This window comes from Ochotona princeps, chromosome 22, assembly GCF_030435755.1.
Source record: "Ochotona princeps isolate mOchPri1 chromosome 22, mOchPri1.hap1, whole genome shotgun sequence".
NCBI classification, from domain to species: Eukaryota; Metazoa; Chordata; class Mammalia; order Lagomorpha; family Ochotonidae; genus Ochotona; species Ochotona princeps.
In genome coordinates, this window is record NC_080853.1 from 192,281 (window position 1) to 217,063 (window position 24,783).

General features: G+C 55.7%; 2 protein-coding genes across 8 annotated transcripts in view; both read right to left on the reverse strand.

Annotated features, from left to right (window-relative positions):
• Window positions 1-24,783, reverse strand: part of DNAJC5 (DnaJ heat shock protein family (Hsp40) member C5) — a 77,343-nt gene that overhangs the window by 15,251 nt on the left and 37,309 nt on the right. For 2 of the 4 annotated variants that reach the window (XR_009247413.1, XR_009247414.1), the window contains exon 1: window positions 7,414-7,581. The gene's annotated coding sequence lies outside the window, so the exon portion shown is untranslated. Of the gene's footprint in view, window positions 1-7,413; window positions 7,582-24,783 lie in introns of those variants that run through there. The other 2 variants (XM_058679265.1, XM_058679264.1) reach the window with 2 other exon arrangements.
• TPD52L2 (TPD52 like 2) lies at window positions 14,351-24,447 on the reverse strand. 4 transcript variants are annotated; one of them, XM_012927198.2, is made up of 9 exons: window positions 24,163-24,432; window positions 22,723-22,865; window positions 21,508-21,656; window positions 20,805-20,864; window positions 18,408-18,509; window positions 15,503-15,505; window positions 15,326-15,367; window positions 14,684-14,732; window positions 14,351-14,519 (listed from the first exon to the last, which is right to left on the reverse strand). In XM_012927198.2, exons 1-9 carry the CDS (start codon window positions 24,179-24,181, stop codon window positions 14,424-14,426), a joined length of 663 nt encoding a protein of 220 aa, XP_012782652.2. In that variant the 5' UTR covers window positions 24,182-24,432; the 3' UTR covers window positions 14,351-14,423. The 4 variants fall into 4 exon arrangements, with proteins under 4 accessions (XP_012782652.2, XP_012782657.2, XP_012782653.2 ...); XM_012927203.2 differs by lacking the exon at window positions 20,805-20,864 and having other exon boundaries at window positions 24,163-24,447; XM_012927199.2 differs by lacking the exons at window positions 15,326-15,367; window positions 15,503-15,505 and having other exon boundaries at window positions 24,163-24,414.

Below are 24,783 nucleotides of genomic sequence, written 5' to 3' on the forward strand. Positions count from 1 at the left end.
AGTCACCAAAGGGAAATTCGGAGGGTCAGGATTTATAAAGAAACACACTCTTATGAAAAACATAGCTGACGGGCTCACAATCCTCAAGGACACACACACACACACACACACACACACACACACACACAGGAGCTGATGGGCTCACAGCCCTCATGGACACAGTTGAAGGGATGGAGCTCCTCCATGGGTCACTGGAGAACCCATGCATGGGGTTGCCACTTGGCTGACACCACAAAGATGAATGTTCACAAAGCTGGGTCTAAGGTCAGAGGTCAGACGTCAGAGGTGCTGCTCAGCAGCCAGCAAATTCATTCCAGGGCAGAACACACAACCCTGAGGAAACAGCCAAAGGAGGGGCCAGCCCCACTTCCTGTGCCTCCCATCTGTCTGTCCACTCTTGCTGACCTTTAGTGCTGGCTTTAGCACAATTCACCAGACACTATGCTCACCTGGGGGAACATCAGTGGCCACAATCAGCCCTGCAGGGCTCAGAGCCCTGGGGTGACCCAAGGCAGACTGCCCTTGAGCCGCCTGGAAGCCGACTCAGCTGGTTACATGGCACAAAACTCCCCACTCTATCCCCTATCTCCTGCATTCTCCTCCCTTCCTTTCCTTGCAGGAAGGATCACAGGACCATGGCCTGGGGGGCCTCAGTAGGAAACCAGAGCCACTATCGCATGTGCCAGTTTAATGCCCTCTTTCAGGGAGCCAGCAGGGTCAATGTCTCCAGGTGTTCCCATCGGGTCCCCCAGAGCACCCACAGCACATGGCCTGGGAGGTGTGCAGGCCTTGATGCTCAGGCCTGGGAGGACCCAATGCCATAGTTTGCTTGGCATCCCAGGACCCCATGATGTGATATATAGGAGTACCAAAAGGCTGGGCTTCTTGCTGTCCCTGTCAGCAGCTGCATACCTGGGGGCAACTGGGCTCAGCTCTGCTCCCTGCATACCCTCCTTCCAGTGCCTGGCCCTGGCTGGGTTAGCTCTGCCTGGCTCCCTCCTGCCTCCACAATGGCTTTCCCTCAAAGTCCAGCATCTCCCTCAGAAAACGGCCAAGCAGTCACCCATCAATATTAGCATTGCCCTTGCGGCACTGCAGAGGAGTACTGGGAGCAGTTTGGTGCCTGGGGGATCTCCGCTGACAGCAGTGGAATGTGAAGCTAACAGACACAGGGACAACTTGGACCTCCCAGCCAAGCTACGTCAAGCAAAGGACACTCTCCAAAAGGAGCGTAGTATTAAACAAAACCCTACGGGGGGCGGCAGACGTTTTGTGGGCCACCTGCCACAATGGGCGGATGTGTGGTGCCCCCAGCACTGGGACAGCCAGAGGGAAGCCAGGATACTGGTACCGAGTGCAGCAAGCACTCCCACATCCCTCATCCGGCTTCCTGGGGCTGAATTCCAGTTCTGCTTTTGATTCAGTTTCCTGCTAATACAAACCTGGCCTAAGGGCCAGGCCCCTGTCACTCACTTGGAAGACACAGCTTCAGCCTGGCCCCGCCTTGTCTGCTGTGGGCATTTGGAAAGTGACTACTGTTTCCATTAGCCTCCTTGAGGACAAGACCTCCATTCTGGAATGTTCAAGAGCAGCTATTCCTGCACACCATTCAGACTCAGGATGACAGCAGGAACTCAGCATCTGGGGCAGTCACACCACCCCAGAGAGTGCCCACAGCCCATCTCAGAAGTCCTGGGGCCGAGTCCTGGCTGCTCCACTTCTGATGCAGCTCCCTGCTAATGTGCGTGGGAAGGCAGCGGAGGATGGCTCAGGTCCTTGGACCCCTCCACCCAAGTGAGAGACCCAGAAGAAGCTCACAGCTCCTGGCTTCAGATGAGCTTAGCTGTAGCCATTGTGGCCATTTAGGGAGTAGACCAATGCATGGAATAAAAAATATTTCAGATAATAATAAAACTTTTGAAAAAAAATTTTTTTAAAATTTGGAAGTCAGATTTACAGAGAGAAGATAACAAAGATCTTGCACCTGCTGGTTCACTCCTTACATGGAGGCAATGCAGAGCTGAGCTGATCCGTCCCAATGCCTGGAGCTTCTTCTGGGTCTCCCATGCAGGTGCAGGTCCCACCCATGGAGGACCCTGAGCCCGTGGAGTCCACCCGCCCCAGCCTCCAGCTGATGCAAACCCAAGGTGGGCACACAGGCTCCCAGCTTTGGCTGTGGCCAGTGCCAATCATGCCAGCCATTTGGGGAGTGACCCAGCAGAAGGAAGAAAGGTAAGTGGCACCAAATCACTCCATTACTGAGGTGGTGCCACCCTAACACACTCCGGGGCATCCAGTGTGCTTGTTGAGGGCACCACACCTTCACAGGCGAAAACACACTAGCTCATCAGGGACATGGGGCAAGGGTGGGTCCTCAGATGACACATTGTTTCACAGAAGCACAGCTCTGTGCCCAGCAAGGCAAGGTGCTCCAACCAGCAGGCCTTTCTAAATCCCAGGAAGCAGAGCCCAAATGCCAGGCTTCCCCAGGTGGCTGAACCAGGATTAGCCACAAAAGAGAAATACAGCCCGAAGGACAGATCCTTCAAAACCAGAAACTGTGAAAGCATACATCTAAAAAATCCAGCAAAATTCATTATAACTGATTTTTAAAAAATCTCAGACTGTCCCATCAGCTCCCTGGACAGCAGCTAATTGCCCAGGAGCCCACTACTCTTAGCTCTAACCCTAACCCTAGCCAGCTGAAGAGGGACACCCCAGAAACAGAAACTGCCAACACAGCAGAATGCAAAGTGTGCCCTTTGACCCACACTTTCTTTTTTTATCTTACAGAAACCCTCCCAAAATAACACTGCTATTGAGTAAAGCAACATACCATGGGACTGCTTAGTTTAAAAAAAGAAAAAAAAAGAAAAAAAAAAAAAAAGGCCCAGCACGATGGCGTAACGGCTAAAGTCCTCGCCTTGCACGCACTGGGATCCCATATGCATGCCAGTTCTAATCCCAGCAGCCCCACTTCTCATCCAGCTCCCTGCCTGTGGCCTGGAAAAGCAGTCAAGGACGATCCAAAGCCTTGGGATGCTGTACCCATGTGGGAGACCCAGAAGAGGCTCTGGGCTCCTGGCTTTGGATCAGTGCAGTACCGGCTGTTGCAGTCACTTGGGGACTGAATCACTGGAAAGAAGCTCTTCCTCTCTGTCTCTCCTCCTCTTTGTATATCTGACTTTGCATTAAAAGTCAATAAATAAATAAATAAATAAATAAATAAAATGTTGTGGCCATTTAGAAGATGAAAGATATCTTTAAAAATAACAAAAAATAACTGAAAAAATCTTCCATCTGCTGGTTTACTCCCCAAGTGGCCACAACAGCAGGAGCTGAGCTGATCCGAAGCCAAGAACCAGGAGCCTCCTCCAGGTTTCCCACATGGGTGCAGGGTCCCTGGGCTTTGGGCTGTCCTCTACTGCTGTCCCAGGCCATAAGCAGGGAGCTGGAAGGGAAGTGGAGCAACCAGGATATGAACCAGCTCCCATATGGGATCCTGGCGCACGCAAGACGAGGACTTTAACCACTAGGTTACCGCGATGAACCTTAGCTGCATTTCTAATTGAGTTCCCTGCTAACGCACCTGGGAAGGCAACAGAGGATGGTCCAAGTCCCTAGGTCCCTGTATCCTTGTGGAAGACCCAAAGAAACTCCTGGTTTCGAATCAGCTCAGCTCTGATCATGGTGGCACTTGGGGAGTGAACCAGCAGATGAAGGTCTGCTCTGTCACACCTGGACTGACCTAGTTCTCTGTTAGCCCTGGCTCATAGCCCCCACAAGTGGCAAGCCGCAGGGGAGTGGGGATTGAGCCGGTGACAAAAGCCATCTTGTTCTCTTTTCAAACCACATGGAAGTCTTAAAACAACCTAAAAAAAATTTTTTTTAAGTTACCAGCAATCCACGAGAATGAACAATGTTGAGAAAGTCACCAAGCATCCACAACATACATTAGAAATAAACCACAAACTTTACCACAGAGCAAGCCCCAAAAAGCCACCAATGTGGGCGGATGGTCGCAGCGTCAGCAGCCACACCAGAGGAGGTGGGCTGACCCGGTTCATATCAGGGCTGGGGTCGCTGGGGAGTGAGCCAGCTGCCAGAACCAATTTGCTGGGTTTGTGTGTGCCAATGAGAGCAAGATCCTGAGAAACACGAACTGCTTGGTTCAAAGTACACAGCTCGGTCCTCAGGAGAACACAAACGCTTACAAACCAGGGTTCTCAAGCACTTCTCTCTCTAGGAAACCAGACGCAGAACTGAAAACAGGCCGCTGCGGACACACAGCCAGCGACACTGCTCCACCTCCCACAGGGAGCCCCAGATGCAGCCCTAACTCAGCCGTGGCCCAGGAGCAGCCATCTGGGGAGTGAACCAGTGGATGGAAAATCTTCCTCCTCCCTCCTCACCTCGCCTTTCAAAAACAAAAAATAAAAAAGAACAGTTTTTATTTCTTTTTTTTTTAAGATTTCTTTTTATTGGAAAGGCAGATACACAGAGAGGAGGAGAAACAGAGCGATCTTCCACCTGCTGGTTCACTCCTCAAATGGCTACAATGGCTGGAGTTGAGCTGATCTGAAGCCAAGAACCAGGAGCTTCTTCTAGGTCTCCCATGTGGACGCAGGGTCCCAAGGCTTTGGGCCCTCCTCAACTGCTTTCCCAGACACAGGCAGGGGGCTGGAAGGGAAGTGGAGTAACTGGGATACGAACCAGTGCCCATATGGGATGCTGGCACACGCAAGGTGAGGACTTTAGCCACTAGCCTACCGCACCAGGGCCAACCAATTTTTATTTCTATATTATTTATAATTTTCTCCCAAGCTAGCATGTCTTTAGAGTTTACAATTTTCCTTTCTAAAGACCATGCTGTGCCCCTGCATACAGCAGAATGCACAGCCCGCTCACAGCCAGGCAGTGTGAGCAGATGACAAACAGGTCAACAGGCCAGTCAGGGATCCTCCACACAAGTCGTCAATCCTTCTCAGGGCATGTCAGTGGCCAGGTAGCCCAGCCAAGCCTACCCAACAGCTCCAGTGAGCAGCGGTCAGCGTCTCCATCACTACTACTGAGTAATTAGCTGCAGCCACCCTGCCCTCTTCACCTCTGACAGGTGCCAGGACCTTTACCCAACCACCCGACGGGGGGGCAGACTCGGCAGAAGGGCACAGCCATGTGGGTCACACCCTGGCCTCCTCCAGGAGCAAAGTCCAGACTGCTGAGCCCAGAGAAAACAGTAGGACCAAAGGAGTATCTGACACATGACCAGGCTCCTGGGGCACAGTCAGACTATAGCACGCCTTGTACAGCAACGTCACCTGTTCAAATCCCAGCCCCTACACATGCAGGAGCCTCACCTGTTCTATGTCCTCACCCCTGCACACACGGTGGCCTCACCTGTTCTATGTCCTCACCCCTGCACACACAGGGGACTCACCTGTTCTATGTCCTCACCCCTGCACACAGGGGAGCCTCACCTGTTCTATGTCCTCACCCCTGCACACACGGTGGCCTCACCTGTTCTATGTCCTCACCCCTGCACACATGCAGGAGCCTCACCTGTTCTATGTCCTCACCCCTGCACACATGCAGGAGCCTCACCTGTTCTATGTCCTCACCCCTGCACACATGCAGGAGCCTCACCTGTTCTATGTCCTCACCCCTGCATACGGTGGCTTACATGATCACCACAGGGAGGGCATGACCAGCTGCCACACCTTATTCTTATTTGAGCTGCTACCTGATGGTGTTTAATACGCTTCCCCTCCTAGGCCTCGCACTCCAAACCCTGCAGGTTCAGCCTACTCACTCCTGACACAGGCAGACCCCAGCTCCACCCTACTCCCTGCCATGATCCAGACTCCAACCACCTCCCACCATGTACCCATGTGGGGGGACCCAGAAGCTCCTGGCTCCCAGTTCTGTCTAGTTCTGCCCCGGCTGTCACAGCCATTTGGGGGAGTGAACCAGCAGATAAAAAAATCTCTAGTTTGTGGCTCTTTGAAATAAATGAAGTTTAAAAACAGTTGCATAAAGCCTTGACAGTTTCAATGACCTTACTTTCCCTTCCTTGTTACCCAAAGGTAGGGCCACCCGCTCCCACCCTGCCCCTGCCACTCTGAGCACACAGAGGACCAGGCCCAACCTCTGAGCCTGACAAGTGCCCTGTACTTCACATGACAAGAAAAGGAAGCACACCGTGTGGAGATGCCTCCTTCAGGGCAGTGTGGCTAGCCCGGGCATCCAAGGAGCCACACTTCCAGCAAGAATCCTCCCCCATGACGCCTGATAAAGTGCCAGATGCACGCTCAGTGTCCGTGTCTACAGACAGGGATGACCAGAAATCCCTGCGCTCCAGCCTCCCACGATCGTGACAGCCAGGGACTGGGAGACCACAGCAGCACAGCACATGGTACGAAGGCCTCCGGCATCCACACTGCTGCCCATCCACACAGCAGGCCATCCACTCCATGGCCCAACCAGTCCAGAGCCCTGTCCACACCGTGGCCTATCCACTCGGTGACCCAGTCCTGAGGCCTATCCACGCCACAGCCCATCCACACACTGAGGCCCTGTCCACTCCATGGCCGTCCACACCGCGGCCCTGTCCACACTGCGACCCATCTACTCCATGGCCCAACCAGTCCAGAGGCCTGTCCACACTACTACCCCATCCACCCTGCAGCCCGTCCACACTGCAGCCCCATGGACTCCACGGCCCGTCCACACTATAGCCCATCCACTCCGTAGCCCATTCATACTGCAGCCCCGTCCACTCTGTGCCCCGTCTACTCTATGGCCCTGTCCATGCCACACCGTGGCCCCATCCACACTGTGGTCCCGTCCATACCACTGCCCCTCCACTCCACTCCAAAGGCCGTCCACATTGCAGCCCCGTCCACACTGTGGCCCCATCCACATCGCGGCCCTGTCCAGGGTGCAGCCCCATCCACACTGTGGCCCCGTCCACACTGTGACCCGTCCAAGGTCTAGCCCCGTCCACACCGTGGCCCGTCCACACTGCGGCCTGTCCACCCTGCAGCCGCGTCCACACCGAGGCTCATACACTGCAGCCCTCTCCATACTCTGTCCACTCCGCAGCCCTGTCCACACAGCGGCCCGTCCACCCCGCAGCCCTGTCCACACCGAGGCTCGTCCACACTGCAGCCCCGTCCACCCGCAGCCCCGTCCACACCGCGGCCCCCGACCCCGGCGCATGGGGGTCGGTACCGGAGCCCCGAGCCCCGCCCCGCCCAAGCACCGCCCCCACGCGCGGCCAATGGGGGAGCGGCCGCCCGCGCCGCGGCGGAGCAGGTGAGGCCCGGGCGCATCCCGCCGCACCCCGGCCGCGGCGCACCCCCGCAGCGGCCGCCATTTCCGGCTGCGGCGGCGCCGGTACCCGCGCCCGCTCACCTGGGAGTCGGCCCGCCCCGCCGGCTCGCGGCTCGCCTCCCGCTCCGCGGCGCTCTGCGCGGCCGACGATCCTCGGCCTGGAACCCGGGCGGCGGCGGGCGCGGGAGCTGCACCGGCAGCAGCGGCGGCGGGGACGCGCACGCTCACGCACGCACCCGCACCGGCGCGCGCGCCCCCGGAAGGACGTGGGCCCCAGCAGGCCGCACTGCGTCTGCGCGCCGCGGGGGCGGGGTCCCACTGACAGCCCGCGGGGCGGGGCCAGTGCAGGACAGCCGCCCGGGGCAGGAGAGCCATCCGGGGCAGGAGAGCCCTCCGGGGCCGGTGCAGGAGAGCCGTCCAGGGCAGGAGAGCTGCCCGGTGAGGACAGCCGTCCGGTGCAGGACAGCCGCCCGGAGCCACGGTGCGGGCTGGTCTCTCTGAGTCTCTGGTCCCCCCGCGAGCCGGCCAGGGAGCACCCTCTCCCACGGGCCGCAGGCGCCGAGCGGACTTGCTTCCTCCCTGACCCAGCATCATCACCTCATCTCTTTCCCGGAGCCATGGCAGACTCTGGAGTGGACAGTGGTGAGCGCCCGGCTGCCCTTGACCCACTCCAGAGCCGAGATGCTGCGATCCTGGCAGGCCTTGCCCCTTGTGGACAGCTCTGCGACATGTGGCCAGTCCCCACTTCTAAGGCTAGGGGCTCACTGCCGCCTCCTGGGGTGTCAGTCGGTTCCCTGCTCACGGTCTGGGAAAGAAGCAGGTGAAGGCCAAATCCCGGGGCCTCGGTAGGAGATCCCCAAGAAGCTTCTTGCTTCAGCCTGGTCTAGCTGTGGCCGTTGTGGCCATCTGCGGAGTGCGCTAACAGATGAAAGGTGTCTCATACATAAACCAGGGGCAGGCGTTGTGTGCTCCGTTTGAGTCCGTGCTGGCGGGAATGCCTTCCCGTCCCCCCATCAGAGAACCTGGATCTAGCCCCACTTTCAATCCCAGCTGCCTACTGAGGTGGGGGGTGCCTGAGGTCTCTGCCGCTGCCCTAGCCTGGCCTCGCAGGTGTCGGGGAGGGGGGGCAAACAGCAGGAACCTCTTTAAGACTTTTTTAGAATTTTAGAAAATTGTATTTTTATAAGATGTATTTATTTTTATTGCAAAGTCAGATATAAAGAGGAGGACAGAGAGGAAGATCCTCCATCCGATGATTCACTCCCCAAGTGAGCCGCAACGGGCCGGTACTGCGCTGATCTGAAGCCAGGAACCTGGAACCTCCTCCAGATCTCCCACACGGGTGCAGGGTCCCAAGGCGTTGGGCCGTCCTCAACTGCTTTCCCAGGCCACAAGCAGGGAGCTGGATGGGAAGTGGAGCTGCTGGGATTAGAACCGGTGCCCATATGGGATCCTGGCACATTCAGGGCGAGAACTTTAGCTGCTAGGCCATGCCGCCGGGCCCTCCATTTATCTGAGTCAGAGTGAGGGAGAACTCCCCAGATGGCTGCAACAGCCAACACTGAGCCAGCCCGAAGGCCAGAGCACCTCCAGGTCTCTCACAGGGTGCAGGGCCCAGACCCTCACCACCCCCTACTGGAGCAGCAGCCTTGCCCATCCGTGATGGCAGCATTTCGGGCACCACTTCAGCCTCTACAAATGTGAACAAACCATCCTAGCGCTCACGGCTCACGTGCTCCATATAGGGCTTCTGGGAGGACAGCAGGGAGGGCTCAGCTGGGCTGCACCCTGCCACCAACTCCTGCTGAGTCCACCTGTCAGGATAGGCTAGAACATCTCTCCTTGCTCTAATTCTGCCCTTCAAGCTAACAAAAACCAAAAACCAACATGAAAGACAATGAAGAGAATGAGGCCAATAATCAAGATGGTGGGATAGGATGAGGACACATTTAAATAGATGGAGAAGCATTAGCCAGGGTAAAGCGGGAAGGACACATTCCAGGAAACAGGACAGACTGACAGCAAAGGGACACCTGGAGACTGACAGACACAGGAAAGCAGCGGAAACAATGGTGTGTTGCCAGAGTGACCCAATACACCAGCAGCATTCAGCAAGCAGTGATCTGAACTGCACCTGGGGCTAGAACTCAACTAATAACCAGGTGGGAGGAGTCGTCCACCGGAAGCTGAGGAGGTGAACCCAGACAAAGAACTGCCTGTCCTGTTGGTTTGTTTGAAGTGACCATGAGCAGAGACAGAGCAGCAGATCCCAAATAGGTGGTGTCAGAACCCCCACTAGAGCGAATCAGGCGCCACCTTGTGTAGGGAGGCAATGACTTTGAGCAGGACTGGGTGTGCACGAAGCTGGGAGCGAACTCATTTCTGGCTCAGTGAGTTGCAACAATGTGGCGTCCTTCAGGTTCCATCAAAAATAAGTCCAGATAATCCCCAGATCTAAGGGCCATCAGATCAAGAACTCCAGGAGTTTCACATCAGATACCATTTTGTAGTGTGGCAAAGGCTCTGACAACTGTGACCTGTGCGTGTGCTATTATCCTGGGAACTGCACAAACCAGAAGTCAGAGAAATGTACAGACAACGGTGCAACTACAGTGTGGGATCACAGGAGGCAGAATGCTGAGCCAGGACCTGGGCTATGCAGACCATGGTGGATATTTAACATAAGAGCGCAGATCTGAAACTCACTGGAGGGAATGGTGCAAATGACTGCAAACAAACAGCCATGTACCAACCATAATAAGTAATTCAACTGCAGACCTATGGCTGAAACAGCTTGGAATCCTGCCCTAAGGAGATTCTGCTAACCAGAAGTACAATGACCAAGAGCAAAAGAAAAGACAAAGGTACAATGAATATTATTGAAGACTCCCCGCAAAGAGCAAAACCCTTTGCCAAACTCAGAATTAACTGAGGAATACATTGAGAAAATGGGGGATACAGAGTTGACCAAAAGCGATCTTCACTATGACGTGATAACCAAGTTCTCTTCAATTGAACTAAGGAAAAGATCCTTAAATGTGCTTGTGTGGGTCTGGCACAATGGCCTAGTGGCTAAAGTCCTCGCCTTGAACGTGCTGGGATCTCATATGGACGCCAGTTCTAATCCCGGCTGCTCCACTTTCCATCCAGCTCCCTGCTTGTGGCCTGGGAAAAGCAGTCGAGAATGGCCCAACGCCTTGGGACCCTGCACTCATGTGGAAGACCTGAAGGAGGTTCCTGACTCCTGGCTTCGGATCAGCACAGCACCAGCTGTTGCGGCCACTTGGGGAGTGAATCATCGGACAGATCTTCCTCTCTGTCTCTCCTCCTCTCTCTGTATATCTGACTTTGAAATAAAAATTTAAAAATCTTTTTTAAAAAGGTGCTCATGAAAAACAATTGACATATAAAGTAATGGCAACAGACTCACAGCTGAAACTGCAGGCCAGAAGAGAATGGAACGACATATTCCAGATTCCAAAAGCAAAAAAATTGTTGGCCCAGAATACTGTACCCAGCAAAGCTTTGTTTTGCCTTTGAAAATGAAATAAAATTCTTCCACAATAAAGTTAAAAGAATACACCTCTTCCAAACCTGCCCTACAAATGATACTTAAAGATGTTCTCTTGACAGAGAAAAGGAATAGCACCCACCAAAACCAAAGGCAAATGTGAAGAACATCCCCGTAAAAGAACAATAGAGGACTGAATCAATGAACCCATTGCTAAGTGACAGGACCAAATTACCACCCATTCATATCAACCCTGAGTGCAAATGGATTAAATCCATCAATCAAACATCATAGATTAGTAAACTGGATTTAAAAAAATCTATTTGTTGCCTACAGGAGATACATCTCACCAACAAAGATCAGCAGAAACCGTATCTCATGGATTTTGATGTTTTTAACTTCATTTCTTCAAAACACGTTTTTTTCTCATTAAATTCTTTAATGACTCAGATCATACAGTAGCATCATTCTTTTTTAAGATTTATTTATCTTATTACAAAGTCAGATATACAGAGAGGAGGAGAGACAGAGAGGAAGATCTTCCGTCTGATGATTCACTCCCCAAGTGAGCGCAATGGCCGGTTCTGTGCCCATCCGGAGCCGGGAACCAGGAACCTCTTCCAGGTCTCCCACATGGGTGCAGGGTCCCAAGGCGTTGGGCCGTCCTTTGGGCCTGCTTTCCCAGGCCACAAGCAGGGAGCTGGATGGGAAGTGGGACTGCCCGGATTAGAACTGGCGCCCGTGTGGGATCCCGGCATGTTCAAGGCGAGGACTTTAGCCGCTAGGCCATGCCACCGGGCCCCAGTAGCATCGTTTTCTTAAAAGATGATTCTTGATTTCCTTTTTCACTTCCTCAGCAGCACATTAGTTATTCAGTACCATGTTCTTTAATTTCATGGCATTTTTAATTTTTTTTTCTTCTTGTTTTGTGGCTTTCCCTTTGAGGAAATGTGTAGTAACTGTGTAATGGAGACTGTCCTATCCAGTGGCATGTTGTTCAACTTCATGGCATTGTTAATTTTTGTTTTTCTTCCTGTTGTTGATTTTATTTTATGGCTTTTCACTTGGAGGGATTTATATTGACTGTGTAGTGCAGACTGATGTGTCTAGACATGAGGATGGGGTGCAGATTGAGGATGGATTCCCAGGGAAACTGTTGGATGTGTCTTGACAATGGGATGTCCGTGCCCACAAAGATGGACTTATGAGGAACTATGCTGTTGTAGTGATGTGGGAGAACTCGGTGTGTGTGGGGTGGAATCAGGGGTTGGAGGTAGGGGAAATCCCAAGGCTTATGGAACTGTATCATAATATGATGATAGTAATAATTTATATATATATATAAAAGAATGAGGCCACATTGACACTACGAGGCAACAGCATGAGGCAGGTGGGCTAAAGCTATCCCCTCTGACTCTGAAGCCTGAGGCCGGCCCAACTGCTCCACCACACCCAGCTCCTGCTAATGCGTGGGAGCACAGCAGATGGCCCGACCACTCAGGGCTCTGCATCCACATAGAAGGCACAGAAAAAGCTCCTGGCTCCTCAACTGGATCTGGCCAAGCCCTGGCCACTGCAGCCATCCAGGAGTGAACCAATGCATCTCCCAGTGGGTAGAAGGTCTCACTCTAACTTGTCCTTTCCAACAACTAAATCATAAAAAACAAGTTGGGCAAGCATCAGGTGCAGAGGCCAAGTTGCCCTCATGGGCCAGAGTCTGGTTCGTTCATTCCGACTGACCCTGGAGGCAGCACTGAGGGTTCCAGCCCTGCCAGGGAGACCCACTGTGTCCCCTGCTTCCAGCACCAGCCTTCCTGGCCCAGTCTTGGCTGTTGCTGGCATCTGGGAGTCAACTAGCAAATGGACAACTTCTCACTTCCAAAATAAATGAATAAAACTGTACTTAAAAGTCACTGCAGCAGGGGAACCAAACCTTCTGTGGTTCTCTGTACTCCTCCCCATAGGCAAAGCATCAAACACCTGACTCACAGGAGTGCCTGAAGCTCCCTGGGGCACCCCACAGCTGCGTGCTGTGCGACAGTCAGTAGGACTGTCATGCTGCCTGGGCTGGACCCCTTCCGCCGAAGGCTACCCCCAACTGTCCCAAAGTCCTTGCCCCTGACCTGCAAGTTAGAGCAGTCACTCTGCCCATGGGTTCCCTGTACCTGTGACAGACCTGGTTCTGCTTATACTGGGGGGCAGTGCTCAAGCTTTGCCAAGCATGGCAGAGAACCACCACAGTGGGGCCTACAACGTCCTGGCAAGCCTCTGCTGACCAAGGTGCCTGCCTTTCCCCTGGGCCTGGAAGATACTCCACAGGTTTCCCCAAAGGGAGTGCTTTGCTGACCTAGACAACCCATTGGTACGATTCTCATTCGCACCCCTGGCTTAGGAGGAAGGATCCCAAATGGCACTCAGCCACGTATGGTGTGGAGGCACAGACCCCAAGAGTTCACAACTGGCAGACGTGCACCTGTCAGCAGAAACCTGAGGACAGTGCTGAGCCCACTCCAGCCACCAAGGCAGAGCTGCCCTCTGACCTGGTTCCCAACCATAGGACTCTGGCAAGAGACTGCCAGGCCACGGCAGTCCAACAGGAGGGCGATCTTTGCAGGCCCAGTGGTGTGCCCCTGCCCGAACCACACAGCCAACAGGGGACTGGACTTGGGCAGTGCTACTCAACCAGGCCAGGCTCAAGCACAGGCACCATAGCGGGCATTGCTACGTCTCCTACTTCACCTGAGACACAGCTGCGAAAGCCATTGTGCTGATCCACTCCCCAGAAGCCCACCACAGCGAGGGCTCAGCCCGAGCTGCAGGTGGAAGCAAGGGACATGGTCCAGGTCTCCCATGTGGCTGATAGAAGACAAGTTACTTGGGCCACCACTGTGTCTGTCTTAGCAGGAAACTGTGGCTAGGCACCAAACCTTGCTATGTCTCAATGACTGGTCCCTGCCGCACTATGTCACTAAGAGGTGGGTCTTGTACACCAGAAAGTGACCATGCTGGTCAGACCCCTACATGCACAGCTGCACATGGCAATCAGCCAGAACAGGTGTGGGGCAGGCCAGGCTAGGCTATGGTATCCAGCAGATCACCTGAGAGCCATGGCTGGGAGAAGGCTCGACAGGCTGGGCCACACACACATGCAGGACTGTGAAGGAATCCTCTTTGTAGACAATGAACGGATAAAGCATGAGGCAACATACAGTCCAAAGAAATAATATTCCACAACTGTGAGGCTAAAGCTGCTTTGCCCAAATTTAATTTTTGGAATTCCACTGCATTAAAAAAATAAGGAATTTGCTTGTGTTAGAGCTCAATCATTCCCAGGACAACTAAGCAAGTGGCAATAATCAGTTCCTTTCTGGATCTCAGCCAGGCTTCCCGGGTGGACACCCTCCCTGACCTTCTACGAGGGGGTACACGACCCAGGGAACTCCTCCAGCTGACCCCTCCTACAACCCAGGGAGGACAGCGGGGGAAATGCCCACGCCCGGGGCGGAGGCCGTCGTCCCGCCAGTTCTGCCACATGTCAAGCTGCAGCCAGGGCCAGGGTGTGCTTGCAGTGTTTGGTGCCTCAGAAAGGCATGTGGTCTGGCAGGGGCTGGTCGTCACTTCCCGGGGACGAAGGGTTAGGGTCGTTGCTGTGCTCTCTGCCACCCACAACCTTGGACTGTAGGAGACCAGAACAAAAGGGGACACCTGAGCTAGGCTGGACACTCTCCACAGGCAGAAGCAATGCCACCCACGGACAGTGTCCACCCCTGGTGGGACACTCTGGAAAGAGGCTCATGGGTGTGCTGTGGGGCACATCGCTGGAGAGCCGGAAACAATTACCTTGATGGTCCCGACTCGGTCTTCAAACGACTTAAAGGTTGCGGAGTTCCTGAGGGAGGGAGACAGGTGTGTGAGGAGCAGGCTTGATCTCCATCATCCAAGGAAGAATCCCCAAGAGCACCCCACCTCCCTGCAGTGACACGGCCAAGGGGAGACACGCCTCCCACGGCACCCAGCCACGGCCCTTCCCGGGAGCGACTCTCAGGGCAGGACAGACTTATCCAAGCCTAGTCTTCCACCTGTGCTCCTCCAGCTCGCTGGCTCTGGGCCACAAAGCAATTTGCTGTGTCCATGTCTCAGACACGACGAAGCAGGACAGGACGGCAATGAAGGCAGGCTAGCCTCCTCTGCTCGACTCCCTCACTCCCCTGCCCCGCAGTCCCTAATGAGGACAGGTCCTGCTGACAGCAGAGGACCCAGGACCATAGCCCAGAGACCCCCGTGACTCAGGGAGCCGGCAAACAGGGGCTGGGGTCTATGCAGAAGCCCCCATCCCCTGCTTCGCCCAACCCTGGAGGCCTCCAACGCAGGCCTTGGAACCAGCCACCACCCCACCCCTGGCATCAGGAGCAGTCCTTATTTCGGGAGAACAGAAACGCAGGCTGGCTCTCAGAGCTGAGTGGAGGGTGCAGCTCACGTTACCTCATGACCGGCATGCTTACTGAGTGGCGGATGGAGTGGCTGCTGCCGGGAGCACGGGGAGCAGAGAAAGAAGGAGTTAGCACACCGAGGACAGGACTGGCACCCAGGAGCCTGACTCCACACCTGGCACGGCTGAATCCAGCTCCCAGTCCCACAAAGAATCTAAGCCCCAGGTACCTGCTGCTGCCTCAGTGGGGGGCACAGCCCTGTCAGAACAGGGACATCCAGAGCACATGGCAGCAGCCTGACCAGCACAAGGCCAGGACTCCTCAGGAGGACACTCTAGAGGGCTCAGGCACCAAGCTAAGGAACCTTCCTGGATTCCAAGGAATCAGGACCAGCCCAGGAGTGCAGAGGGCGGCTGAAGGCCAGCCATGTCTCAAGAATTCACTCTGAATGCAAGCACCCAGGAGGCTGCCCAAGTGCCCAGCACTGGGTCCACAAGGGTCCAGTGGAAGCCCGGGACACCGTCCACAGTGCCACTGCTCCCTCCCAGGCACTCAGGGTCCCACAGTCCATCCTGATGCAGGGAAAAGCTTTCTCGGGGTGTCCGACTCCCTCTTACCTAAAGGAATGCGAGAACGGATGAGCTCTGCAGACAGCAGCAGCAGAAGGAAAGCAGAAACACAGCGTCAGCAGAGAGGGGGGAGCCAGGGGCCCCCCAGGGCCGTAAGCAGAGCCTCAGAGGCCACGCTGTGTGGCAAGGACACTGCACGGCCACAAGACAGGGGGCAGGCCCCAGTGACTCTCCTGGGCATCTGGAGAGCAAAGGGAGGAGGCCGAGAGAGTCCACGTGCAGATGTGGGGGAGCCACAGCGCACAGGCCAGATGACACCCCCAGCGCCTCAGGCCAGGCTGCCGGAAAATCCCGACTCCACCCAGCATGTTGAACAGCCTCCCCAGGAACTACCTGTGAACACTTGTCCAGCGCAAGCAGGCTAGCCCTCAGGCATGCTGGACACAACGAGCCAACAGAGAAGGCTGGTCCCAAAGCTCCTGCTTGCCCTGGGGGCTGAGTGCCTGCACACTGGGCAGCGGAGGCGACCCTTGCAGGAACCCTGCTGACACCAGGTGGTGCAGCAGGCTCAGCGGCCAGGCCTAGAGTCTGCAGAGCCTGCAGCATTTCACTCCTCTCAAGAAGAGACAGAGCAAGCCCTCAGACCAGGGCTGACCGTACAAGAAACGTCCAGATGGGAACAGCCAGGACTAGTTTGCTCTGGGCATTCCAACACTGCCGAAACCTCCAGCCTCAGGGAGAAGTGTGGGAACCCAGTGTGAGCAAATGACCCCAACATGAACAGGACCACGCCTTGGAGCAGGCAGCTCCAGCACAGCAGGTCCTGCTATCTCCAAGAGGGAACACTCTGTAGCTGGATGCAGGGTCAGACCCTTGTGCTGCGAGCTACCCCGACCCCAGCTCAGCACCACGCAGCAGGTGGCACAACCCAGGGAGCAGAACTGAGTCCCCCCAGAGCCTCAGTGGAAGTCACATCAGACCCCTTTTGCCAACAGCTCAGCTGCACCACACCAGAGGGTCCCACACAGGACTATGTGTCCAGGGCTCCCCACGGGGCCATGAACCCACGGCTCCCAAGTGGGACCGTGAACCAAAGCTCCCCCACGGGTCCATGATCCTGGGACTCCCATGTGGGACCATGAACTGAGGCTCCAACGCGGGGCCAGTGCACATCCTGGGCAATTCCAAGTACTCTGGCCACAGCTGATGGCAGGTGTGACCGGGGCACGCAGGAGACCTGTTCGTGCAACTTCTCCTGCGGGACAGTCTAAACACAGCATCCAGCTTGGCTCTTAACTCCACTTTTCTGCAAATTTAGACAGACAGATTCAAGGAATTGGGTTCCTGCTACCACACAAAAGATAGAAAGGGCAGCTGCCATGATGGCGACAGATGGGCACCCTTTTGCTTACTCACGTCTCTCTTTGCCTGTCTATACATTTTTTAAAAGTCTGTATTTATTTGATAGGGCAAGTGTAATGGCTCAATTGATTGATCCTCACCTTGCAGGCGCCGGGAACCCATATGGATGCTCATTCATGTCCCAGCTGTTCCACTTCCCATCCAGCTCCCTGCTTATAGCCTGGGAAAACAGCAGAGGACGGCCCAAAGCCCTGGGACCCTGCACCTACATGAGACACCTGGAAGAGGTTCCTGGGTTCGGATCAGCTCAGCTCCAGCCATTACAGTCATTTGAGGACTGAACCAGCAGATGGAAGATCTTTCTGTCTCTTCTCTCTGTAGCCCTAACCCTTTCAAATAACCCTAAACCTAACCCTTTCAAATAATTTTTTAAAATATGTATTTATTTGCAAAACAGAATTACAAACCAGAGAAGAGGGTGAGAGAATAAAGTGGGGAGGCAGGGAGGGAGGGATCATTCGTCTGCTGGTTCACCCCACAGATGGTCACCAGGAGCTTCGTCATAAACACTTGGCCCAAGCACTGCCTGCCCAGGTTATTCGCAGGGAGCTGGACTGGAAGTGCAGCACCCATATGGGATGCTGGCATCACAGATGGTAGATTTATTTGCTGTGCTACAACACTGGCCCTAAAGTACATTTTTTATAATCTTAAACAAAATAGGTGGGGAGGGAAGGAGCCCCTATCACTCTAAACCTATATTGTGAAAAACGTGAAATTTACTTACCTCATATAAATAATAAATAAAAACAAAGCAAAACAAAAAAACAGCAGTGTACAGTTCCAGTGCAGTGAGAGGCAAGTAACAAAGCACCCCTGCTGGCTGTCACTCATCCACACCTGTGGACCTTGCCTGGGGGCTTCTGGCCAGGAAGGAACACAGGTGCCCCCACGTGCAGCCACCTGCACCAGCTCCAACCCCGTTGATGGCCAGGAGGTCCACGGCCCTGCCTCCAGGCACCTGATTGTGAGCTCTGGGGCCTGCCCAGACCCACATCCCCTGGGCCAAGCCAAAAGGCACTAAGGGGACCGCCATCCCCAGGAACGCAGAAGTAACGCCAAGTCGGCAGACAGAGCTGTGCTCCTGAACTCCCAGGGCAGCCTCAGCAGTCCCTGCCAGAGACCAAGGCAGGGAATTCTCACCTCATGTCCCCAAGCTTCTTGCTGATGGCAGAGCCCACAGTGGACAGGGCAGCCGAGGTCTTCTGCCCCGCCTGCGACAGCGTCTCTTGAGTTTTCTTATACCTGGGATGGAGACACCAAAGTCAACCAAGCCAGTGGGAGCACAGCCACAACCCACGGGCAAGGAAGGCAAGGTCGGCACAAGGCCTGAAGCTCTTTGGCTGCTGCAGGAACACAGGCTCCCTACGATGACCCTCAGCTTCACCTCCACCACCTGGGACAGCACTGGTCCCTTCTCTCTCCTGGAGTGAGAGGCAGTGCATGGAGAAGGAAGAGCAGAGACTGCCCTCCCCAGGGCCAGTGCTGTCCTCCAGTGTCCTCTCAGAACAGTTCCCTCCACCCTGTCCACCTGCTGCCCCAGCATGGGCATCTCGCCCTGAGCCTTGGCTCCATGACCTCAGCTCCAGCAGCACAGCCCAGTGGAGCTTTCCACAGCTGAAGCTACTGCCCAACAAAAGACCAGATGGCCTCTGTCAGGGAAGACCACAACCCAAACATGATACAAAGCTACTGGGGAGTCAGGGCAGGGAGCCCAAGGCCACAGGGAGGGCCATGGCCTCTGGGACCATCCCAGTCACCAGGCTGAGCCCCAAGGGGCTCCTAATGGCAAGCTCCAGGGCACAGCGTTAGGGGTTTGCAGCTGCCCACACACAGCCCCCTCCCGGTGCCCACAGGCTCAACAAGCTCACAGAAGCAGTCTGTCCCCAGAGCTGGGCTCTGCTGAACGCCAAGGCCAGCTGCAGGGTGCAGGTCCGAAACCTCCACCTCCGTTCCCCCCAAGCCGACAAGTAAGCAGCACCACATCGACACTCCATGGCCTGCTGGAGTGAATCTGAAGCAGAAAATTCTGGGAAACCCCTCAGAATCTTGATGCTCAAAGGGAGGAGGCACTGCAAGGGAGCTGGGACAGCAGCAGCCCCCAAGCCTACGCCACATGAGCATGGGTAGGGCACACAGTTGATTCCTCCCGGGCAGGCCTCCTCATCTGTAGCTGACACCGATCCTGGCCCTATGTCTCATCCCTCCACAGCCCACTGAACCACAGGCACATGCTGGGGTCACGACACAGAAATGGACCAGGCAGCCAAAAAGAGAGCACTGGCCAAGTCGCCCCAGCCAAAGGGCAGAGCCTCTGCTGGCCTCCTCCTGAGTCCTCCTCTCAGAGTGCCCCAGAGCCCAGCCAACTGACAAGCCTGCGCAGAGAGGCCCAGCCAGACCATTCTGCTGCTGCGCATCCTGTGGGACCCCTACCTCACTCCCTGGTAGTTGGCACACACAGGGGTCCAAGTGGATGAGTCAGGACCTCAGCACTGGACTTCTCAGCCCACCAGTGACCAAGGCAGCATGGTGCCATCTCACAAGGCACAGGCAGGGTCCATCCTCACAGCAGCCCTCTAGGGAGCTGTTATAAACAGCATCCACTCCAGCCGTGCCAGGCCAGGGGGATCAGGAGGGTCCTCCCACCAGCAGAAAGGGGGTGGAGGGAGACCCGAAGAGAACCTCTGCCGCACACCAAGTCCAGGGGCCAGGGGCACCCACTCTGCTGCTGAGGGCACTGCAGCAGCCTGATGCCGGGCTCTGCTCACCACAGCTGAGGGGCAACCTGAAGTATGCGCCCCTGCAAAGCCACGGTCTGCCACAGCTCTAAAGACAGGTCACCTGGACTCCTGCACAGCCAGGCAAGAACTGGCTGCCGTGCCCAAGGATGTGCCACCAGTTTGCCCACCCCCCAGTAGCTTCTAGACCACCTTGGCAGCAATTGCTTCCTGGGGCCTAACCCCAGGTCTTTGCACCCAGGCTCTGTGTAACCACCACAGCACCCCCTGCCATGTGAGATGGAAAAATCCATCAAGTGGCTGTGTGCAAACACCAGACCCTATTCAGCGACACTCAGCCAGGAACACCAGTGTCTCAGACCACAGGAGTCAGTGAAGTGGCACCCACTGCACGTGGCTGTGCCAACACGAATGGGTGCTGCCCCCAGAGCTCAGGATTTCCCCAGCAGGACCCCTCACACCCAGAGTACCCAGTCCACATCGTGCCCTGCGGTGGCTCAAGCTAGGGCTCAGTCTGCAGAGGAAGGAGGGCATGAAAACAAGGGAATGAGAAGTCACCACCAGGTGGCGCTGCCCACGCTGCCCATGGCCAGGAGCTAAGGCTCTGGGGGGCCACTCCAGCCTTCTGCCTGAGGTATGCACCAGGCCCCTTCCAGTTACTGTTCCAGCCCCCCAGTGTTAAAAGGAGGGTCTCCACAAAGCAACAGTAGAGGACAGCCACAAGCGGACCCCAATATGGGCCTGTGCCCTCAGGGGAGCCAGGGTAAGAGCAAGGAGGGGCAGCTAGTGGCACAGCACTCACAGATCAGACTGGGTCACTCTGTCATTCCACTCTCCAAGTTTCTCAGAAGTTTTCACATAGCTACAAACAGAAAATCTGCAGTGAATTATTCAGAAGGACTCAACAAGGCTTCCCATGGCAGGTGAGCAGCAGCCAGGTGGCTGCCAGGACCTCTAGCACGCCAACAAAAAGGGCCCAGGGACACAAGGAGAGGCCCAGCCAACTGAAGACGGCCCACATGCCTATCACTGGGGACAACATTGCCCACAGGGAGCTTGCTTTGAAGGTGCCAGTGATTCTAATCCCCCTGTCTGAGAAAACACACAAGGTTGCTTACCGAGGAGGATGATGGATGGTGGCCCAGTGACCAGATCCACCTCCAGGCCAGACCTGGCCTCTGGGCAACACCCACAGCTCACAGAAGCCACATGGCCACTCCCCAATCAGAGCAGTCAAGGTCAGAGGTGCTAGGGTTGTGGCCAAAGTCACGCTCCCAAGAACTTGAGTCCACTTGAGCAGACACAGAAAACTGACTTGTTAAGAACTTAATCAGCTCTCAAACTGGAAGCCTGAGGCATTCTCGTCAGTGCCGGCTCGGATGGTCAGCAGGTGTGTCCACCTGCCTTTTCAGGAATAAGCAGAGACCCTGTCCACGGGCCCAGGACTCGGGGCAGCAGGGCAGCACCCAGGGAACACCCTCTCCAGCAACAGAGCAGGCACCTACGCATTGGACACTTGCACGTCGTGCCAGCTCTTCGACAGGTTCTGCCTGAGCCCCTCCAGCGCCGAGAGGCCCAGCCTCCTCCTCAGCTCTCCACAGCGCCTCTCCTTGGCCGCCAGCACCTGGCGCAGGGTGACAATTTCTTCTTCCACCTGCAAAGCACACACTGGTCAGTGACGGCCGCGTCGGCTGGAAGAGCTGACGAGCACCCCGACACTGCCAGGCTGCAGGCAATCCCTGCTTGCAGAAGCACCACTCCTGCCCAACGGGCATCTTTCTTTTTTTTTTTTTTTAATTTATTTATTTTTATTGGAAAGGCAGACATACAGAGAGGAGGAGAGACAAGAGAAGATCTTCCGTCTGATGGCTCACTCCTCAAGTGACCGCAATGGCCAGTGCTGCACTGATCCAATGCCAGGAGCCAGGAGCTTCTGGTATTCCACACAGGTGCAGGGTCCCAAGGCTTTGGGTCATTCTCGACTGCTTTCCCAGGCCACAGGCAGGGAGCTGGATGGGAAGCAGGGCTGCCGGGATTAGAACCGGCGCCCATATGTGATGTCTGCGCGTTCAAGGCAAGGACTTCAGCTGCTAGGCCACGGTGCCAGGCCCTCCCTTTAGCTTTCTAATGTTCACGACAGTGATGAGGGGATGGAGACCACAGACCCCTGTGGGTAGGGAGGAACTCACCTTCTTGCTATCAAACACTAGTGACCAGCACCCACGGAGTAAACCAACAGGTGGAACATGCACCCTTTCTCAAATGTAGCTCAAAATCAAATCAAAACAAAACCACCACCCAGATGTGGCGGAGGCATCCCTGGCCTGGGGCTGCCTCTGTGCGAACCCTCTGAGGGCAGACAGCTGCTGCGGGGCTGACTTGCCAGGGCAGGGGTCAGGGGGACTCCTCTTCTCCGGGAGCCTGCACCAGGCGCCCCTGAGCACACACAAAAAAAGAACGCACCCAGAGGCTCTTGCTCAGTACCCTCATCTCACCCCAAACAGGTCTCACAAGGCAGGTTCAGAAAAGCCGTGTTTGCAAAAAAATTTGGCTCAAAAAAAAAAAAAAATTTTTTTTTCAGCTCCACCAGGCCTTGAACCCGGAAACGGGTGCTGACCTTGCAGATGTGGTCAACTTCGCACACACAAAGGACAGACAAGGTCAGGACCTGTCCCCTCTGCTAGATGGCACTCAGCACGGGGTGACCCCGATGGCCGTACCTTGACAAGCTCTGCACGCAGCTCCTCAGCCTCAGCCTCCGTCAGCCCAGGCACAATGGCAGGTACAGCGACCCCCACAGGGACAGCAGGCTCCGGCCCAAAGTCTGAGAGCAGCACCCTGTTAGGGGAGTTCAAGTTGATATCTGCTGGGACAAAACAGTCAGAAAACGCCACTTCAGGACTCCACCAGGAGACAGCAGGGGCAGCCAGGGGAGACCACAGGCCTCTTCTCGGCAGACCCGCCCCAGCCACTGTGTCCTGCAAGCATCACTTTCTACCCAAGGCTTCTGCCAGGAAAGTACCACCTACCCAGGTTCCACATGGAGCAGTCTGACTCAGTCCCTTTAGCCCCTGACCAGGAGATCCAGCCATGCAGAGGGGGAGGGAGAGGGGGCCACCTCAGTCCACAGCAACAGAGAAGCTGCATGGTCCTCCCGCTGCAGAGCTGTTCCCCTTGCCGCACTAATCCAGTGTGCAGCCCAGCAGCACCATGAACCCTCTGCAGGCTTCCCCTGCAGTTTGCCCCTAGACACTCTGACTCCCCGGACACACAACGGCTAGTCCAACATGTGCCGGGGGTCGCCTGCAGTGACAATATCCCATGCGGACACTGGTTCGCGTCCCATTCAGCTCCCTGCTTGTGGTCTGGGAAAGCAGGAGAGGATGGTCCAAAGCCTTGGGACCCTGCACCTGCATAGGAGAATCGGAAGAAGCTTCTGGTTTCTGACCAGTGGAGTTCTGACCATTGTGGCCATCTGGGGAACAAACCAGCAGATGGAAAATCTTTCTCATTCCCCTGTAAATATTTTTAATGAAAAATAATCTTTTTTGCATTTGTTTAATTTATTGGAAAGTCACATTTACAGAAAGAAGAAAATACAGAGAGAAAGATCTTCCATTTGCTGGTTCACTCCCCAAGTGAACACAACAGCCTGAGCTGCACTGATCAGAAGCCAGGGGTCAGGAGATTCTTCAGGGTCTCTCACTTGGGTGCAGGTCCCAAGGCTTTAGTCCGTCCTCGACTGCTTTCCCAAGCCACAGACTGGAAGCTGGATGGGACAGGGAGCAGCCGGATACGAACCGGCGCCCAAGTGCAAGGCAAGGACGTTAACCATTAGGCTATCCCCCCCAAAAAATAATAAAAAACCGCAGTGCACCACGCCGACCCCCAAAATAATAATAATAATAATAATAATAACAACAATATAAAAACCACAGTGCACCAGGCCGGTCACAAGCCCCCCAGGATGCAAAGCCCGGACACTCCAGGTGCGCACTGCAGAGCGAAGCAGCGGACGGCTGACATCCGTTCCTGACCCGTGACACCCATAAAAAAGCAAACTCGCAGAAAGCAGCAAAACCTAGAAGATTCCAACAGCAGAAACAAGGACCTGACAGACGCCCGCAATGCGGTTCGGCCCCGGGACGGCGGGCGGCTACCTTGGCCGGCGGAGTCCATGTCCGCGAGCCGGCCGAGCTGCAGCCGCCGTCGCACACCGACGGAACCGCCCCGGTCGCCGCGTGCCACGCCATCAGAGGAGCGACGCCCCACTTCCGCCCGGTCGCGCACCGCCCCCTCCCAGCCCCCACGAGCGTCGCCCAATAAGAGCGCTCCTTGGCGCGGTTGCCAGGCGGTTCGTTTCTGCGCCCCAATGTGATTGGCCGAGGCTGGAGGGGAGGCGGGCCGTGCGGCCTCCAGGTTGGCTTCAGTAGCGAGACTGGCAGGTCCGAGCCGCTGCAGTGCCGGGGCGCTGCCACCGGACCCTCGGGGGTCGGACCTCGGGGGTCGGCTTTCCCACGCCGTGAGTCCTGGTCCTGCCCGTGGGGACAGGATAGGGTCGACGAGCCCGCGATTCGGCCCAGCCCCGCGCGTCTGGCTCCCGCGGCTCCCCGTGAGCCTTGACTTTGGAGACCTGTAGCTCCTGTGGCAGCCTGGGGGTCCTGGCCGAGGTCCCCCACAGCTCGGGGTTCCTGTCCAGTGTCCTGGCTAGCTTCCTAGTGGGCAGCCCCATCCCCTCCCGGCCTTAGCACACAGCCCCTTGCGGCCCGCTCCCTCTGAAG

What these genes read in the sequence shown, in the direction of transcription:
- TPD52L2 (XM_012927198.2), bottom strand. An exon ending in GTAAGCATGCCGGTCATGAG is followed by an intron (nt 14,733 to 15,325) that starts GTAACGTGAGCT and finishes TCCCTCCCTCAG; the next exon opens with GAACTCCGCAACCTTTAAGT. An exon ending in ACCGAGTCGGGACCATCAAG is followed by an intron (nt 14,520 to 14,683) that starts GTAATTGTTTCC and finishes GGTCTCCTACAG; the next exon opens with TCCAAGGTTGTGGGTGGCAG.